This window comes from Lathamus discolor, chromosome 3 (genome assembly GCF_037157495.1).
Source record: "Lathamus discolor isolate bLatDis1 chromosome 3, bLatDis1.hap1, whole genome shotgun sequence".
Taxonomy (NCBI): Eukaryota; Metazoa; Chordata; class Aves; order Psittaciformes; family Psittacidae; genus Lathamus; species Lathamus discolor.
Window position 1 is genome coordinate 119,036,314 of NC_088886.1, and position 20,793 is coordinate 119,057,106.

A 20,793-nucleotide genomic window follows, 5' to 3' on the forward strand; every position below is an offset into this window, starting at 1 on the left:
CACATGAAGAACAACAAGGTGCTTGGTGACAGCCAGCATGGCTTCACTAAGGGGAAATCCTGCCTGACCAATTTGGTGGCCTTCTACGATGGGGCTACGGAACTGATGTACAGGGGTAGAGCAGTTGATGTCATCTACCTGGACTTGTGCAAAGTGTTCGACACTGTCCCACACGACATCCTTGTCTCTAAATTGGAGAGACATCAATTTGATGGATGGACCACTCGGTGGATAAAGAACTGGCTGGATGGCCGCACGCAAAGAGTTGTGGTCAATGACTCAATGTCCAGCTGGAGACCGGTAACGAGTGGGGTCCCTCAGGGATCGGTGTTGGGACCGGTCTTGTTCAACATCTTTGTTGGTGACATGGACAGTGGGATTGAGTGCACCTTCAGCAAATTTGCCAATGACACCAAACTGTGTGGTTTAGTTGATATGCTGGAGGGAAGGGATGGCATCCAGAGGGACCTTGACACGCTTGTGAGGTGGGCTGATACCAACCTTATGAAGTTTAACTGTGCCAAGTGCAAGGTCCTACACCTGGGTTGGATCAATCCCAGGCACAGCTACAGGTTGGTCAGAGAAGAGATTCAGAGCAGCTGTGTGGAGAAGGACTTGGGGGTGCTGGTTGATGAGAAAATGAACATGAGCCGGCTTCAGTGTGTGCTTGCAGCCCAGAAAGCCAACCGTATCCTGGGCTGCATCAAGAGGAGCGTGACCAGCAGGTCAAAGGGGGTGATCCTGCCCCTCTGCTTTCGTGAGACCTCACCTGAAGTATTGTGTGCAGTTCTGGTGTCCTCAACATAAAAAGGACATGGAACTGCTGGAACAAGTCCAGAGGAGGGCCACAAGGATGCTCAGGGGACTGGAGCACCTCCCATATGAAGACAGGCTGAGAAAGTTGGGTCTGTTCAGCCTGGAGAAGAGAATGCTGCATGGAGACCTCATAGCAGCCTTCCAGTACCTGAAGGGGGCCTATAGGGATGCTGGGGAGGGACTCTTCATTAGGGACTGTAGTGATAGGACAAGGGGTAACGGGTTAAAACTTAAACACAGGAAGTTTAGATTAGATATGAGGAATAAGTTTTTTACTGTAGGGGTGGTGAAGCACTGGAATGGGTTGCCCAGGTTACCCTGGTTACTGGTTTTCCACCCGTTACAACGAAGGAGCAAAGCAGCTCCTGGTAAAACCAGGACACCAGGGAAGTTTTGAATGCTCCATCCCTGGTGGTGTTCGAGGCCAGGTTGGACAGAGCCTTGGTGACATGGTTTAGTGTGAGGTGTCCCTGCCCGTGGCAGGGGGGTTGGAACTAGATGATCTTAAGGTCCTTTCCAACTCTTAACAATTCTATGATTCTATGATTAAGGAAAAAAGTTCTTGGTGAGTGAGAAAGGGGAGCAAGTTGCCACTGGAAAACAATTTTAAACCTTGTTGGAATTGTAAGTCAATAGTTCTTGGGGCAATTGCTGCTTTTTTTCAGCTCGTGCGGTCAGGCTGAGCTACTTGTGCATAGCTTGCAGCTGTTTTTCCCCAGAAAGTACAAAGAAACCCTCACCTACAGTTTCTGTCTACATCAACAATCTGGACATTTTCGTTTTCATATCACTCGCTTGCAGTGAAGAATAGTGCTGAACACTAGGAGGTCTGCAATGAAAATAACAATGAAGCTACATCATCTAAGAATACATGAAGACTATAGAATGGCCTTGAAAAAAAAAAACACTCACTGTTTATTATTATGTTTTCATGGTTTAGCCCTACCCAGCAACTGAACACCACGCAGCCACTTGCTTACTCCCTACTCCAGCATGATGGGGGGAAGAGAACTGGAAGGGTAAAAGTAAGAAATCTCATGGGCTGAGATAGGAACAGTTTAATAAGTGAAATAAAATTAATGATGATAATAATAAGAAATTGTAATGAAAAGGAAAATAACAAGGACAGAGAAAAAAGCAAAGATAAGTGATGCAAATGAATTGCTTGTCACTAACTGACTGATGTCCAGCCAGTCCCTCAGCAGCAGGCCTGCACCAACTTTCAGCCTAGTTTCTTGCTGAGTATGATGCCGTGTGGTTTGGAATATCCCTTGGGTCAGTCAGGGTCAGCTATCCTGGCTGTGTCCCCTCCCAGCTTCTTGTGCACACCCAGCCTCCTTACTGGCAGGGTGAGAGGCAGAAAAGGCCTTGACCCTCTGTAAGCACTGCTCAGCAGTAGTTAAAACATCCCTGTGTTATCAACACTGCAGCATAAATACAGTGCATAGCCCCATAGCAGCTACCGTGAAGAAAATTAACTCTGTCCCAGCCAAAACCAGTGCATACATCAACAATTCTGCATTTAAATTTGTACATTGCAGTTTGGGTTTCGAGGTTAAGAGTGCCTATATTATAGCAGAAAAGAGTTACTTAGAAGAGTAGTGTAGTGTACCTGATTCACCAAATTCAGTCACTGAAATCTAAGATAGCTACTTAGTAAATATCTTAGAAAGTCCTGTGAATGCTTCTGAGATACCACAGAAAGTGCTAAATGTTTTGAGATGCTGAGATAACACTTAGCTTGGATTCCATATTCTTTGGATTCTGGGGTGGCAGGTAACAAAGCATTCCTGTTACCATTGTCTCTATGTACAATCTCTTAATAACTGCATGGTGAATAATTAAGTTGGTTTGGTTTTTCTTCAGGTAAATGCTTATGAGGAAGAAGTTCTTTCCTGTCAGGTTGGTGAGGCACTGGAATGGGTTGCCCAGGGAGGTTGTGAATGCTCCATCCCTGGCAGTGTTCAAGGCCAGGTTGCATGAAGCCTTGAGTGCTATGGTTTAGTGTGAGGTGTCCCTGCTCATGGCAGGGGGGGTGGAACTAGATGATCTTAAGGTCCTTTCCAACCCTAACTATTCTATGATTGTATGATTCTGTGACCAATCTTAACAACTATTTAGTTGTGTATCTTACATGTATTTTATTCTTGGGTTAAAAGTGTGATTAAAGTGTGTTCTTTGGAAAATTACAGGCATGACTCTCAGAAGGATTTGCAACCATTTAGAAGCATTTTCTCTAATAAACTTCAGAAGCTGAAGAATTTAAAGGAATTCAGAAAAAAATGCCAATATACTCAGGCATCACAATCTCACACCCGAAATTGAAATAGAGATCATTTGTATCTGAGGGATCTATAGCGCATTGCATCTGAAGCATTTTACATCTCTGAAGAACTTGTGTTTATCGCATGAAAATGATCTTTAGCTTCTGTAAGTAAAGATGTCATCTCTAATTAATACTTATCAGTTTTCAGACAAGCATTTAATGCTCACTGGGAAAATCAGCATTTCAAATATCTTGATTTTTTTTTTAATTCCTGTTTGGTACAATCAGAATTTTGTCACATGTCCTTGTGAAATGCTGCTGTTCAGAATCAGTACTGTATACTCCAGATCCAGTCATATTAGGATTAGATTATGCAATGTTTTATTATTATAGCCACTTGCCCAGTGGCTATATTACTGAACTTTGCAATATCTGTGTTTTGGGAACCTCCCTAGGTAACTTGTTCCAGCAACCATATGACCTCATGGGAGGTTGTGGGGAGGAAGAAAAACAAAGAAGTTTTTCTGTATCTAATTTCAATTTACCATGTTCCAAACTGTGTCCATTGTATCCTGTCATCTTTTCATCATGCCATTTCCAGGAAGAGTCTGGCTCCATCTCCTCTTTTGTCTGCATCAGACACCTTCCTATGCAGTTGCCTCCCAGTCTCTGCTGGCGCTGGGGGTTATTCCTGTCCCAGTGCAGGACTTTGGACTTCCCAATGCCGAGAACTGTGGCAGGTGCTGTGCTGCTGCTGGTTCTAGTTGACCTCCTCCTGTGGAGGGCCATATGCTGGTTGACAGTGTTCATGATTTGTTTTCCTAAAGGCCTCTTCCTTGATAGGTAGTTCCTGCGTTGTAAAATCTTAGATCAGGAACAATTGGAACATGAATTCCGTGGGGAACTCTATGATCATTTCATATCATGTATTTATCGTTACTACCGGAGAAGAGCTCTTATTCCAATTAGTGACTAATCATGGTTTTCACTATAAAAAAAAGAAAATCTGGAATAGGTATTTTCTGGCTTCCTTTCCTCCCCTCCCCTGTCCACCCCTTACATCATCTGACATTTACTCTTCTTGGTTTGAAATTTCATAGTTACAAATTGAAATATTTTAAAGTGAGCTGATTATTTTCTCATTTATTTTCTTTTCCTCTGTGTGTGTAGTGTAATTCCTAGAGAGCATCTTAAGAAAGAAGAAAGGGCAAAGAACAGACAACTGATGGTGCTAGCAATAAAACTTCAAAAGTACAATAGAATCATAGAATCATAGAATAGTTAGGGTTGGAAAGGACCTCAAGATCATCTAGTTCCAACCCCCCTGCCATGGGCAGGGACACCTCACACTAAACCATCCCAACCAAGGCTTCGTCCAACCTGGCCTTGAACACCGCCAGGGATGGAGCATTCACAGTCTCCCGGGGCAACCCATTCCAGTGCCTCACAACCCCTACAGTAAAGAATTTCTTCCTTATATCCAATCTAAACTTACCTGTTTAAGTTTTAACCCATTACCCCTTGTCCTGTCACTACAGCCCCTAATGAAGAGTCCCTCCCCAGCATCCCTATAGGCCCCCTTCAGGTACCGGAAGGCTGCTATGAGGTCTCCACGCAACCTTCTCTTCTCCAGGCTGAACAGCCCCAACTTTCTCAGCCTGTCTTCATACGGGAGGTGCTCCAGTCCCCTGAGCATCCTCGTGGTCCTCCTCTGGACTTGTTCCAGCAGTTCCATGTCCTTTTTATGTTGAGGACACCAGAACTGCACACAATACTCCAGGTGAGGTCTCACAAGAGCAGAGGGGCAGAATCACCCCCTTTGACCTGCTGGTCACGCTCCTTTTGATGCAGCCCAGGATACAGTTGACTTTCTGGGCTGCAAGCGCACACTGAAGCCGGCCCATGTTTATTTTCTCATCAACCAACACCCCCAAGTCCTTCTCCACACAGCTGCTCTGAATCTCTTCTCTGCCCAACCTGCAGCTGTGCCTGGGATTGCTCCGACCCAGGTGTAGGACCTTGCACTTGGCATGGTTAAACTTCATAAGGTTGGCATCAGCCCACCTCACAAGCATGTCAGGGTCCCTCTGGATGGCATTCCTTCCCTCCAGCGTATCAACCAAACCACACAGCTTGGTGTCATCGGCAAACTTGCTGAAGGCGCACTCAATCCCACTGTCCATGTCACCAACAAAGATGTTGAACAAGACCGGTCCCAACACCGATCCCTGAGGGACCCCACTCGTTACCGGTCTCCAGCTGGACATTGAGTCATTGACCACAACTCTTTGCGTGCGGCCATCCAGCCAGTTCTTTATCCACCAAGTGGTCCATCCATCAAATTGATGTCTCTCCAATTTAGAGACAAGGATGTCGTGTGGGACAGTGTCAAATGCTTTGCACAAGTCCAGGTAGATGACATCAACTGCTCTACCCTTGTACATCTGTTCCGTCGCCCCATCGTAGAAGGCCACCAAATTGGTCAGGCAGGATTTCCCCTTAGTGAAGCCATGCTGGCTGTCACCAAGCACCTTGTTGTTTTTCACGTGCCTTAGCATGCGTTCCAGGAGAATCTGCTCCAATATATGTGCTCCAATAATTTCTGAAATAAAAACAGTTAAGAAATAGCTGGATAGGTGTCCTGTTGACATTTGGCCATTCCTTGAAAAAGTGACAAGCCTTAGAGGAAAGGCATCCCAATGACTAATGCTGTGTCCAGAGGGCCAGCAGCCTTTTGCCTTTCTTGGAATGAAGGAGAAAGTAATTTCTGAAATAGGCAGTTTGGTCTCTTATATTTTGAAAGCTTCAATATGATCTTTTCTATCATTATAGTTACTCCTTTTGTTTATAAACAATGAAAGCACTTTCTTGTTCAGTACTCTGAAAGGTAGGTGAAAGGGTGAAGATTTGTTTTATATTCTGCATATTTATATTCTGCATATCTATTCTACAAATTCCAGTGTGCAGTTCTGGTGTCCTCAACATAAAAAGGACATGGAACTGCTGGAACAAGTCCAGAGGAGGGCCACGAGGATGATCAGGGGGCTGGAGCACCTCCCGTATGAAGACAGGCTGAGGAAGTTGGGGCTGTTCAGCCTGGATAAGAGAAGGCTGCATGGAGACCTAATAGCAGCCTTCCAGTACCCGAAGGGGCCTATAGGAATGCTGGGGAGGGTCTCTTAGTCAGAGACTGTAGTGACAGGACAAGGGGTAACGGGTTAAAACTTAAAACAGGGGAAGTTTAGATTGGATATAAGGAGGAAATTCTTTCCTGTTAGGGTGGTGAGGCACTGGAATGGGTTGCCCCGGGAGGTTGTGAGTGCTCTATCCCTGGCGGTGTTCAAGGCCAGGTTGGATGAAGCCTTGTGTGGGATGGTTTAGTATGAGGTGTCCCTGCCCATGGCAGGGGGGTTGGAACTAGATGATCTTGAGGTCCTTTCCAACCCTAACTCTTCTATGATTCTATGATTCTAGGTGAATTTCCTACACTCTTAATTTACTGTTCTTTATTAGTGGAAAGAGGGAGTATTATAATGCTTCTTCCTAAGTAACTGAAAAACAGCTTTCTGGTAACTCTCAGTCAGGTCTCTGCATTGTATAGCTTCATAGATCAATGTCTCTAGTGATACATATCTTCCCATTGATTCTAGAAACTTGCCATTTCCATACTGCAGGGTCTGTTTTCATCTCTTGTTTTCTACTAGCTATAGGGCCCATAGTGTTTGATCCAGAGGGTCAGCACCCATGTATTATTCTTTTCATGTATAGGACACACTGAATACTTTGAAATAATGGTCACGGCAGGATGTCATTTAAGATCTACAAAATACTGTTGGTTTCAGAAAAGCAGTGGCAGTTTAAAGCAGCTTGGGAAGCTTACACGATGTGGGAGTTGATTTTAAGTTTCTCATTAATTTCTGTGGGAACTGGTCTACAGTGTGCAGCATAATGCTAGTTTCCATCTAGTGAGATTTGAATGTTTAATATTTTTATTGTGTCTTTGTTCATACAGAACATTAGACGTGTAGATGAGATGTTACTGGGGAATTCTCATCAGGCTGCTGTACCTCCTGTGGTACAGGCATGTATCTTAAAATCTTACTGGTTCCGGGGAGACCAAGAGATGGGTTGTTACATGGGGGTTTTTTTGCCTCCATCTTACTTCCAGAGCACCATTTCCATCTGTTACCTTTTCACAGAAATTAAAGTGCATTGAGCAGCAGAATAGCACAAACTCTGCCGTTGCTGGACTTCTGACCTGGAGAGTATTTTGCTGTTCGTCTTGAAAACCCAGCCTGCCATTAATTGTGCAATACATGAGTCATACAACTGAAGACTGTTAAGAAGAGTCAAACAATGGTCTTTATTTGAGGTAACACAAGTTAAGGAATTAGAAGGAAAAAAGGAATAAGCTGCTGTATGCCGTCATTCGCTGCCTTCAGCAAGCTCATGCCAGAGCTTTCTGCAGGATTTGGTCAACATCATACAGGAGATACACATTTCCTCTTCCAAATCTCTCTCTGCTCCTTCCTGCCTCCCCCTAGCTGGCAGCTGCCTTTGATATTAGCATTTTAAGATGATTCTGTCATTCCAAAAGCCTTTGTCATCCTCCTCCTTACTTGACTTGACTTTAAGCAGAGAGAGTGTATAAGAAGCATCTGCTTGCTTTTTTGAGTGTGGATTTTTCACTCTGCCCCTAGTGTGTGTCACCCACATAGAACTGGTTAAAGTGACAGGGCAGTGCCCTCAGCAAATTGCATGCTTAAGCATGATTTTTAAGGTTAGTAATGTTTTCCTCTGTTTTGCAGCTTTTCTAGTTAAGGTAGGTGACATATCAGGGACTTTTTCCAGCCCATGCCTGAAACTCATGTATTATGACTGAGTAATAAAATAGTTTTGAAATTACGTGAACTTAAACACTGGAGCAGGGGTAACAGTAGTAAGTATCTTTGAGATATTATGTGCACTGTAATAAAACAGGATGTGTATTCTTGATTATGCCACTAGTGTGCAAAGTTCATCAAATTTTGTAACTAGAAGATGAATGGGTTACTTCTTTAGGTGACTGGGAGTTACTCTGTACGAAGTTGCATTACTCCCCTTTTTGTGATGAAATATCATAACCTATGCTTTCTTCCACCTTTCCGTTGAAATCGCTGCCCTTTAGTTTGAGTGGGAAGGGTGTCCCTGTGCAGATGTTTATGTTTTCTTCCATTGTTAGCCATATTGAATTCATGTCACATTCTTTTCAAAAAATGATTGCTCATGTTTAAATTATAACAAAGAGATACCTTTGTCAATTTTATTTTTTTTTTTCCCAGAGTTCATCAGTGTTTTATGTCAATACACTCATTGGGGCAGCTTGAAGGGAAAGTGGTTTAATGGGTCTTTTACAGGTGCTTGATCATTGACCCCAAGAGTAGCAAGCAAGACAAAAAAAAAAACCCAACTACTATATTTTTGATTCCTTTGTGATCAGGATAGCACTAATGCTGGAGACCTGATGGAATGACTCTTTGACGTCTGTATTTTGAGGCTCAGAATGAGATCTGTGCCTATGGTTTGTGTAAGAGTATTCCATGATGAAGCCCATTGCTTATAAAATTGATTCTTGATTAAATTTTTAACATAGTAATGGTCAATTTCTAAGCTAACTAATATTTAAAAAAGATATTATTAGAAATGTGATCCGTAGTGCTGATTTTTCATTCAGTTGTGTTTATGGGGTTTAGTTAGGAAAATGTCTTGCCCTTAACTCTTCAAGAGTTGTATTTGCTCAGTTATTCAAGCTGAGCCAGTTCTTCATGAAAATGTGTATTTTTATGCTTAGACAGAGTTTGTGTTCTGTAATAATTACGGGAAATTCATCTCACTTGCAGACTAACCCAGAGATCGTGAAAGTACGTGCTTTTGCTCATAAGACTCATCAAGAAGGCACATGAAGAAAGCTAAAAGCTCATTAAAGGACTTCTCCAGATTTGTGTTGGCACTCATTATTTCATGTTGATTTACCTCACATTTTCTATCCTTAATCTTCTCAATAGTTGTCACAGTGCATCTGCTTATGTAGTTAGAGGACATGGTTTACAAGGTAGAGACCATTCACTTTGTGTTGTACTCGGATGATATTTCACTCTGTACATCTGTGCGGTTCTCTTTTTTGCCCTGTGTGTTTGCATTGTTGTTTTGGGCAGTATTTTACACTGCCTGCTTGTAGTCTCAATGTTTTGCTTGCTCTATCTCATTCTCTCAGCACAAAACTTGGACACATAATTAATGGAGTCAGTAAGATTCACTGTTCAGTAGTATGATTTTTATAGACCTCTTGTAAAACTCAGCAGCCATAGTCCACTCAGCAGCAGCATCTAGTAATAACCCAATCTGACTGACTTGCAATAGACTAGGGCACTTCTGAAAATTTTACTGTCAGTTTGATTCTCTCCAGTTATATATTAGTGTGAATCTTAAATCAGTATGTGGTAGCTTGGTTCTCAGCCCATTATTTAGTAATTCAAATATTAGCTCTAGATGGAGAAAGGTGAAATACATTAGGCATGAACATATGTTAGCTTTTCCTCAATGAACCGCTTTATATCTCGGTGGCAAAAGGTTTTCATTGAAAGCTGATATGCTCAGTTTTCATCGCAACTTCTAAAGAAGAAAATGCAAGTTAATTTATTAAAAAGATGATGTGTTCCACTTTTAAAAAATCTTAAATAAATGTAGCAGTTAAGTTGTGCATACACTTTAGCAGAATTGGCACAGGAGCATGTTTCATAGACCCTTCATGACTCCACTTACTTAGTACTGTAATTGTAACTAGCAACTTGCTCTGTCTTTTTCTCCCTACAAGGGAGAATTGAAGCTGTTTGCATAGTTAACTTCATTTGCACCTATAAGTAATGACATTTAAAAAAAAACATTTCAGGAAAAGCTGTCAGAAGACAGTAGGAAATGTAAAGAAGGCATGGAAAAAAATCACACACCAGCAGATGAAGATTCAAGAAGTGAAAGCAGCAGCACTGAAGAGGAAAAAGAAAAGACTAAATTGCTATTGGAGCGTTTGAAAGCTTTGGAGGTAAGAAGTACAGCGGTTTTACACAGAAAAAACACACTGCCCCCCCTGCCTCATTTGCTTATTGGCACTGAATCACCCTGTAGTATAAATCTGGTCTTTCACAGTTCACCTGTAGTCATGTTATGGGGTGGGGTTTTTTAATGATTCATTTACCAAGTATGAACGAGAAGCTAAGTCTTAGAACTACTGAAAGGATCCCTCTCTAATGTTGAGTATCAGATATCTTTAAAAACAAATTAATACATTACTCTTCATTTAATTGGCACCATGTAATAATAATTTAGGTTTTTTTACTGATTATGCCTCGATTTCAAAGGGGTTTGCTTGAGTTGTCCAGATTATTAAATGTACTAGTACATTATCAGAAACTGAGTATGAAGTTACATATTCATGCTAATAAACAATTGGACTTGATGATCTTAAAGGTCTTTTCCAACCTAAAAGTTTCTGTGATTCTATAATTATTAATATTGTAAGACTGGTATGCATGGTTTAACAACTGTCATAAAACCAGTGTTGCTTCACTGTAGCTTATTGCTCAACTTTTAATTGTTAGATTGCTTGCTTGGGAGAGCTCAGATCTTTTTACTGCTGGATTGCGGGAAGTATATGTCCTTGTAGACTACATGGAGACTTGCACACTCTATGTTTTGAGTGCATTTCTGGAAAATTAAGATGCAAAATGGTGCACCTTACGGTAATTCTTAACTAGAGGAAAAGTTTTAAAGTTTTCTGAGGCAGCCACGGCCAAGGTGCAGGTAAGAATGTAGCCACTATATATATTGAACTTTTTTTGTGCTCCTTGATAGAAGCATGGGTTTTGGTGTGTTTGAAAAAATAAGACTATTCATATTTTAATATAATTTTGAACTAGTACAAAGGCATCTTTTTAACTTACCAAGTATTTCCTCCATTCTGTTCTGTTCAAGGGTCTATGTAGTGTTATAGATATGGATAAATAAATGCCTTACAATGATCTTATCTTGTAAAGAAAAACTTCATCACTTAGCCTCTATGTTTTTGCTTAAGTGGCTCTTTTGAATCATAATTTTATTTTGAATTATACTCTGTTCAAATGAGAACTCTGTATCTTTGTTCTTGAGGACTTTATTAGAAGTAAAATATGAACAGTTATAATCATGTTTGGATCTAAATAGTGAATCTAAAAGGCAGTCTCTGCAATTTTTCTTTCTTTTAAAATCTTAAGAGTGTAAACCAAACATATTTAATATTAACTCTGATTTTGACTTGGGAAAAAATACATGATACTTAATTTTTAAGGCCCATAAAACTCTGATAAATGTACCGTTTACTCTTTACTTGCTTTATCTGTTGACGGGGAATGATTGTAGTTTCCGTGTAGTCTTTTGTTTCCAAATACGCACTATTTGTGTTTGCTTTGCCTTAATTAGTCTGCTTGACAGTTGCAGTTCTTTATGTCCTCAGTTGATAGGAAGCTATTCAATAATGTCACAACCTTTATCAGTTGTGGCAAATTGCCCAGATATATAATGTAATGTTGTGGACAGACAGAGTCTAGTTGTGGAAGGTCAGTGCATAGGTTTCCTCACTGATGTCAGTGTTGTGCAGTGGCTTGTTCAAAAATACGTATTAGTGAATGCTAGTACCTCAAGAATTAATCTACATAAATAGTCTGAGGAGCCGTCAAAGAGAAAGATGAACTGCAGGGCCAACATTAATTGTGACCCAAGATAATTAAAACAAAGTGTTTCTAATTATGTGTTGTTTAATGTTACGTAGTCTTGCACTTGATTTTTTTTCTTGAAGAATGTAAATTGTAACGTCAAAGACTCTACGGTTTATTAATTAAGAGACATGCTTTTTTGGAGTTATATGAAATTAGCGGTTCGAATCCTTTCCTATTTGCAGAGTAATTATTCCAAATATTTATTAGTCTATATAAAAATGAATGAAAAACTGCTGTTTGTTAGTTCTCATGCTGTGGGTGTCAGTTTTAAATCGTACTTTACGTGATTAGATGTTACTGTATCATAAACAATTAATAAAATCAGCAAGGCTAATAAAATACTTATTAAAGTTGGTCCTCCATCTGTGCACTGTAAAATCTGAAGAGTGACTATAAATAAACCCTAGTAATAATAGGAATAGTCAAAACATGGGACTAAATCCATTAATGTCTAGTAGCGTCATTTCATGGGTATCAGCACGTTTAAGAAATCTTTTAGTATTTCTCTGTATTTGTTTGTTGCTCAAGTGTAGCTCCTGAAAAGATGTAGCTTAATCTGTTAGAGTACTGTGAAAGTATTTCATTCTCCCTATCTATATTCATTGTCCTATTGCTAGAGTGAGCTCCTCTTGAAATGAAAGACCATATGTAAGTGTGTATAAACGTGTATGTAAATGTATATAACAGTGTACTTCTAAGGAAAAATTGGATAAGTCCAAGCTAAGTTTCGAGTGAATGAAGTACCAAAAGAGAAAAGCTATCTACCAGCACAGGGATAAATGGGTAGTTTAGCTGGTACATATACAATATACTAGGTTATTTAGTTTCTTTTGAGTATGTATATGGAAACCAGTTTTATTTTCCATACATGAAATAAATTGTTTGTTCCTTTCCTGGAGTGTTACCATGGTGGATATGTGGTACATGGTGGTTTTCTTCAGGAATTTCAATGCAAGGAAAACTGTAGTCATCTTGGACTGTTGGATGTGGATCAGGAAATTGTCAAACCTAAGTGTGAAAAAGGGGTGAGGCTTCACTTTCACTAAAAATTCTTGAAATGACTTCGATATCAGAAGGATTGTGTTTAATTTTCTTTCCTTTGGTGCTGTCAAATTTATTGCCAAATAAATTTCTGTGATACCTGTCACGTACTATGAACTCCTGTTTAACCTAGAAATTTTCTCACTGAACAATACAAATCAGTATAACAAAGTATCTTTGTAGTCAGCCCAAGTGAAAGCTGTTACATACTTTGATAAGAAACCTATATGCCTATTCTCTCCTTGCTCCTTTTACATCCCTTATCATTTACAGCAAATTCTATTTCCACTCTACTGACTGATAAATACCATATGTTTCTAATCAAATGAAACAGATGACAAATAACAAATGGTTCATGCCATCTTATATCCCGTTTTATGCAGTTGAAATTAATTGCGATTTGCTGGATATCAAAAACACCTTTGTGCCTTCAGCATTTTTAGTTGGCAGCTCTTGAAATGCCACTTAATTTACTTCAACAGTTATGATCACATGCCTTCTAACTCTTACAAAGAAAAAAAATCTGTGATAACTTCTCTGTGTATTTGTAGTGCTGCAAAAAATGAAAGATTAGTGAAGTAGAGTGAATAACATAGCAATTCCTTGTTGGGATGTAATTTTTTTTTAATCTGCTTTCATCGCCTGAAGATTTTATTTTTTTTTTTAATGGCAGACAGAAATGTACAAAAAACATAATTTATTCTGGACATGCACCAACCCCCATGCAGCAATTTCATATATATGTGGGCATATATACACAGTTACAGTAAAACAATAATGTTATATTTCCAAAGTCATGTGCATGTAAGTTGGAAATTTTTCACAAAACCTTAATTTGCCCTTTTGGGTATGTTAGGTATTATATGGCCTCTCATAGCAAGATTGTATACTTTCAGCAACAGTTTAGCACAGAGGAAAGCTTTAAGAATATTTTATATTTTAAAATTGCTGTCTGTAAAGGCCTTAAAAGACTGTCCCAGACCTTTGTTACCCAATATGGAGTTATGGGCTCTCTGCCCCAATTTAGCCTTAAATGACTGAAATACAGGCTGCCCGAGCACCTGTGTAATTGCAAGTGAATTAAACTGACATACTGCGCTAGTGTCAGTCTTAATCTAAACATGTCTGTAAAAGTCATAGTTACTTTGATTTTTAAAATTTAATCAGTGATAAATACTGTGTCAGATTTGAAGGCTTATTAAAGTCTCTCATTTGCACAGACATTTATGCAGTGAGGATAATTCAGTATGAATTAACTTTGTCTAACTGTATGAAATGTTCTGGCTCTTCCAAACTTCCTTCTTTGCAACTACGGTAGTGCAACTTTCTTAGAAAGTTACTTGCTTTTGGTTGATTATGAAGAAAGTAAGCTGCCTAGGATTGCTTGAAACTAAATGGGTCAAGAGTACTTAATGGAGGTTGTTTTGGACAATGTTCTGCTTTGCCAGTAAAAAAGGGATCTGTAGGATACAGAAGTTTTGTTGGTGGTGTTAATGTACTGTCCAATATCTACTCACACTCCCCTTTCTTTTTGAGAAATTGAAAGGACACGCGGAGTGTGAGTGTGTCCATCTGTTACAGGATAAGTAGTGCCTGTGTTTAGGATAGGACATCATATTTTTGCTGACACGTGCTGTGTTTCATGGCTGAATGAGCATGCCTCATGCTCCTGTTAGATGAGCAGCTTACCCTCACCTTGTTATGGGGAATTAATAATTTTTGGTTATGTGGGAGCAGTCTCAGCTCTTCGAAAGAGATGATGTACCCACCTAAGCCTATGACTGGCACAGCTAATACCTTGCTAAAATCACAGTATTTATGTTCAAATTAAAATAAACATTGCTAACAAGGAAGTAGTTCCATGGTTTAGTGAGTGTCCCCCTTCCCTCCCAGAAGTTCTGCAATTTGCAGGAGTTCCATTGGCCTCAAAAAGTAACAATTCAAGGCGGCTCACAACCTTGTATTTTTCACCAAATAGCAAGTCACTGGGGTAGCATTAAATTGTAACCTTGAAGTTATCAAATGAAAAGCCTAATTCATGTGTGAAAATCTCATTGCTTGCGGGTGAGTGAGACTCAATGAAAGTTTCAGTAAACTAAGCTGCAGTAGAAGCAGTATCTGCTAGGGAAGAGTCATGAAACCACTCTAATTTTAATTATAGAATTTTGCCCTCTTGCCCTTTGCAGTTCATCATAGAAAGATGTGTTTTGTTTTAATAAATTGAGCTTTGGGAGAAAACTCACTCAGGATAATAAGCTAAATGTTCAAATATATTAGAGGGGTAATTTCCCTTGTATCATCACCATTAAACAAATGAGGAAGTATGTCAAGTATTTTCCAATATTATGTTTTTACTACCCTGCAGAGGAAGAAAGGCATGGTATCAATGAACTATAAGGAAGATAAAAAAGAAATATGAGAAGGGTACTTTTTTCCTTTGAGTGGATTGAGAAGATAACTTTGAGTGGGGTACTGGTGGTTTTTGTTTTGCTCTTACATAATTCTCCTTTTTTTTTTTTTTTTTTACCCCGCTCATTTTCCATGGGCTACAATGTAAAATGATAAAAAATTTCATAATTATATTATTTTCCATGGAAGGAATCATACCATATTCAGGGGCAAAGAGCCTGAGTTTCTGAAAATAACTGTGAGGAAAAACTTCTTGTTTATTGAATGTTACTTGCTTCACTTGGGTTTATAGGGAATTGGTATCACTTTACTGAGATGCACAGAAAAATCATGAAACTATTCAGTATTTTGTAGCAATGTTCTAAATATTTTGTAGCAACCAGTCTTGTTTTAAACAATCCATTTAATCTGATTCAGCCAGAAGCCTCTTCTTAGCCCAGTGCCTTGACCATCCACATAGCTAGATTCATTATGCTCATCAGTCACCAAAGGCCAACCTACTTAATCCTAATTATTGGATTATTTTACTTTTAAATCGTTTCAGTAGGAGATATTTATCATTACTTTTCTGAATTGTGTCTAAGAACTCTTTTATAGCCAGGGTTCAGACAGTGCAGCAGGGAAAGTCTTACTTCCAAACTCGTCCAATGGCTGACAAAGAATCAGCGCTCACCTGCATCACTGGTTTCAAAACCAGCACAGTTTATTCCAGCTCTTTGCTGGTGATCGTATTGGGAAACTGTTCTAGCTTCCCGATAACTGAGTAAATTTTAAATTAAAACCGAACAAGTACTATCAAGCTGAATGCGTTCTATAATCTGTTGATGCTTGAACTCTTCTACTGTAGGTCAGTGACTCTGTTGATCCTAGTCTTTGGGAAGCAAATTTCATGGCTGCTACCTTTCTCCTTATCTATGTGCCATGAGGTACTTTCCTTTTTGCCATCTGTTCTCACCCACTCATGCTGCAGTCTTTAAATGCATCTGCCTCCCAGATGTTTTACCCACCCTCCTCCCAGTGCATGCCCTACTTCTGTTCATATCTTTCGTTGAGGCTTTTCCATCCATCCTACGTGCTGCCCATGAGTGTATGGAGCTGCATTTACCATAGTCAGCAAAGAAGCTGAATAGCTTTCAGTGGTCAATGCACCTTACCAGTTGGGATGTTAATAGAAATATTATCTTCATATAGAAGCTGTAGACCAATAGAAACCTCTTCTGGGCAGGGCATTAAATACAGTTAGCATGTGAAGAGTTTTTAAGAGAAGAGAACGTGCTTGCAGACGTGTAAAATATTGAGGATCTAAAAGGACTTCCTTTTTTCTCTCTTCTTTTACACTTTTTTTTCCTAAACCGGTAGAAATTCTTGGCAATTTCTTTTTTGGCATGCAGAAATTAAGATGATCTAGCAGGGATACGAATTTACACAGGGATGTTGAAAATAGCTGTGCCCACTGAATGTAGGAAGAGCTGTTCAGATTTGCTCTGTTTTTTTATTGCTGTAACCATTTGCTTCTATCATTAGAGAGAGAATGCTGATCTACTGTTCCGCCAAAAACGTCCATCTCCTGAGATGGGAAAGTGCCTTAATATAAATAAGGCTGTACATTAAGAAAGTGCCTCCTTGACTAGTGAAGAGGCATGGAGGAGGCCATGCATATCTTCATTTTTCTGACTGTTCAGTTCATTGAAAGCTTAAAATACTTAGTTTCTAAAACCAACCATGGTGCCTCCTGGAAATTTTAGTTTGAACAGATGGTATTGTTTTCTTTTCTAACTAAGTCTGGGGAAAAAAGATACTGAATCTCATCTTCTATAAAGCACCACAGCAGTGGTTCAGCAGTTATATGTTTTGGGTCACAACACGCAGAGCTTCTGAATTTTTGTCACATGCTGAAAAGGTAAAAACTGACAGATTGCCTCCGCTTTCTAATATGAGGTACCCACGAAGCAGTAATCTGACAGAATTTGCTAATTCGATGAAGTTCTCAACAGAATATGCTCCAACTACTGTTCCTGTGCTGTTAAGATTAAAACTGCGTTTAATAGTTTTAAGTGTGACATCATGTCATACCCCATCAACTACTTACATAAAGGGAATTTTGCTGCGTATCACAATTTTTCTCCCTTAGCCTGCTCATGCAATCAATTTAGGTTTTAATAAAAGTTACTAGCTTTGTAGCATCAGATATTTCAGTGATCTTATCACACGCATCAGTCTATCCAAGTGAGGTGCAAGGCACATTGGGAAGGCAGAGTTAAGTAACTTAAACTGTTCTTGACTTGTAACGTCTCAAGTTAGAATGACATAAAGTATTCTTTTCCAGGGCAGTGAATCCAACATCTTCCACATGAAAGAAACATTCTTAAATACAATTTTTAATTCACATTAATATTTTAGTCAGGGTACTGTTAAGAAGATCCTTTAGTTTACCTATTGTGTTGATGCAGTTGTGACAATTACAGGTAAGCTATAGTGCTGTCAAGATAGTATATTAAGCTCTGTAATTTCCCCCCCTGCCAACAAAAAGGAGAACTTAAAGAAGCATCGAGCATTAATTTTAGCACAACAAAGTGTAATTGCATATATTTATTGTAAAAGCCGATTATAAATTCATTGTTTCTATGATAATCAAAATTCTAGCACAATGGCTCTTTTCTTACAGTTAAGTACTGGTACTTACTTGGCTGATACAACAAACACTCCTTAAATAGTTCAAAGTATTGAATACGGCTACAAGAATAATGATTTGGTGCCAGAAGGTGTGAGGAATAGGCATAATCAGGGAAGAAAAGGTAAGTCACAGAAGTCAAGGAAAATCTTCTTGGTTTTATTAAACCTGTCAGGTTTCCTCTATTGAAATTAATGTTAACTGTGTTCTGCAAAGAGTCCTTGCTAGGTTGCAGTGAAGGAGTCTGATATTTCAGTCCGACTTTTATAATTTAAATAATGATAGTTTTCAGTACCCTTCTCTCCATGTATAGTGCCTTCTTGCAAGTAATCAGTAGGTAATGTAACTTAACCTTTTTTAGCAATCGGGCATGTGGTACAATTGAAAATTCACTCTTGCTGCTGAATGAAACGAGATTTTCCAACACTGTGTTATAGATCTAGGTGACTGTGTTTATCCCAACACATCTATCATTTCAAAGAGTGAGACTCAGTAGTTTTTTTAAATAGTTTCTATCAGGTAAGCAGTCCGGGCCCAGTTCTCCACCAGCACTTTCTGTGAGCTTGCTTGTTGCTCATAGTGGCACCTCTTTCAGAGGAAAGATTCTGTGTGACAGAGATTGTAGAATCACGCCTTATATTTTTAATTTACATACTAATGCATGCAATTTGGCAGTAATGCCAGCTGTGTGGTTCATAAACTAAATAAATAGCTGCAGTTCATTTCAAACTAACATTATTAAGAAAACCCGGTATTCTGTGGACATTCTCTACTGGCTGCATAGAAAATCTCAATCAATTTACCTCGCCTGTTGGAGCTGAATCCCTTACAACTCTAGCAACTAGCAAAATAATTCTTTTTTTTTCATCTCTCTTTACTGGCCTTGAAAAATAATGAAACAGTAATGAGGTCTGCATGGTGATGCACTTTTTCTCAATTCAGTAGTTATATCCCTTTTGTTCGTCTTGTAGAAATACAGAATTGGAGATTATAGCTGGGATTCTAGGCAGGTATAGTTACACTGATATTACTAGAATTACTGGAGCTGTGCTGACTTCTAGCATATAAGGTTCTTAGCTCCTGTGTCAGCCATACATTTAACTATACATGTGAAATCTGTATGATTAACATAGTCCTGAGATTCGATATTCACTAGCTTTATTATGCAGCCACTTTAATAGTCCACAGCAGAAAATACTAAAATGATTATTTTTAAGTCTGTTTTATCTGTCATGATGACAAGCACAGATTTTAAGATTAGTTATAAATATATAAAGAGAACAGATAAATCAAATGTGGAATAGTCTGACCTCAGTCCCTTATGTTTGACTCTGATGGTTCTGTAGACATGTGATAACTCACTAATTCTCTAATTTCAGTGTATCACCAAAACAGCTACACATGGGTACAGTATAACCTCATATGCATGGACTTGGATACCTACATCACATACATACATGTTGTAATGAGCATTTGCCTGGTTAAGATCTGCATTACTATTAAATGCTAAGTAGAAGAAGAGGTTTGTTTTTTCATAAAGACAGTCTTTTTATATGTTTTCACATATTGCCCATTCCTGCCAATTGTAAGCTGCCTTTCCCCATATGGGGTGAGGAAGATCCTCCATTCTGTTTTGTCTCAAGCTGAGCACCCTTCCTCTGCTTCCCACATCAAACAGCTAAAACAGGGTCTCTGCCCCAGGACAGCCTCTGTTGTGCTGTTCAGCAGTGTGCAGCAGTCACCTTCCCCTGAGACTAAGAACTGCCTTCTGGTCTTTTTGACATGTGTGCCCGTGTTTCCTGTGCGGGTGGGGGAAGGATTAGACTGCCTGGCAGGGCTCTCCAGTTGCATCTGGGATATATAGGCACGTAATGCCATCTAGAGGGCAGAGTTTCTTCCCTTCCTACAGAAATACCTGTGGTAACTACTGGCTTTCCATCACACCTCGTGACAGTGCTCATTCATCTTTGTGATTCATGCATTTTCCTATTCCTCTTCTCATGAGTATGTTCTCATACAAAATCAAGACATGGAAATTATTTAGGAGAAGAGAAACACTCAGTAATTACAACTGTTTCCCTTTAATAAGCCTGCAGGTTTCCTTGTTGTCTTCAATCAGTCAAGTGGGCTGTTTCTCCAGAAAAAATCCTCTGATTTTGAATGCTCTGGGTCTTAATGCTTAAGTTCTTTAGGAAGAAGTCCTTTGAAAAAGAGGACGAAAGTAAGACCTAGGTTTGTTATTCAGCTTTTTGGTAAACTGTAAGAAAAAGAATACATACAAACTGGTTACTTTGCCAGACAAAGTCCTTTTTAAAGTTACTGCAGCAACAATTTCAGGTCAGCTGAAGAAATGGGTCTGAGGGTTGCACTTTATGTAAGTCTTTTGTGCATTTAGGCAGAAGAATTTAAATCTTCTTTTTATGTATTGCATCTTTTCCACTGAAATACTTGTTTAGCATTTCTCTGTTTACGGCAAGTTGGAAATAAGTGAAGACAGGCTTTTCAGTGAGGAGGTCATATGGCTGAAAGTTTCTTCTTAGGTGTCTCCTAATAGCTCCTTCTTTTTCTTCTTTTAAACCTTATGGAGTTTGCTTCTTTAGACCTTAGACATGCCAGAGAAAAGTCTGTTGCCTCCTCCTTGATAATATCCTCCAGTCCTGTATTACATTTGTTGTCATTATACTTCAGCTGCTAATACCAATAATGACAGTTGTAATTTTTTTTTTCTGAAATAAGCAATGGATTTTCTTTCTGTAACCTTAAATCTGATCTGTATTGTGACAAAACCAATTTTGTAAGACATC

At 39.3% G+C, this 20,793-nt stretch overlaps 1 protein-coding gene across 2 annotated transcripts in view; it reads left to right on the top strand.

Moving 5' to 3' along the window:
* Nucleotides 1–20,793, top strand: part of NCKAP5 (NCK associated protein 5) — a 405,798-nt gene that overhangs the window by 261,915 nt on the left and 123,090 nt on the right. For both annotated transcript variants that reach the window (XM_065671334.1, XM_065671333.1), the window contains one exon: nucleotides 10,011–10,160. In XM_065671334.1, coding sequence (XP_065527406.1) covers nucleotides 10,011–10,160 — 150 coding nt within the window. The remainder of the gene's footprint in view (nucleotides 1–10,010; nucleotides 10,161–20,793) is intronic.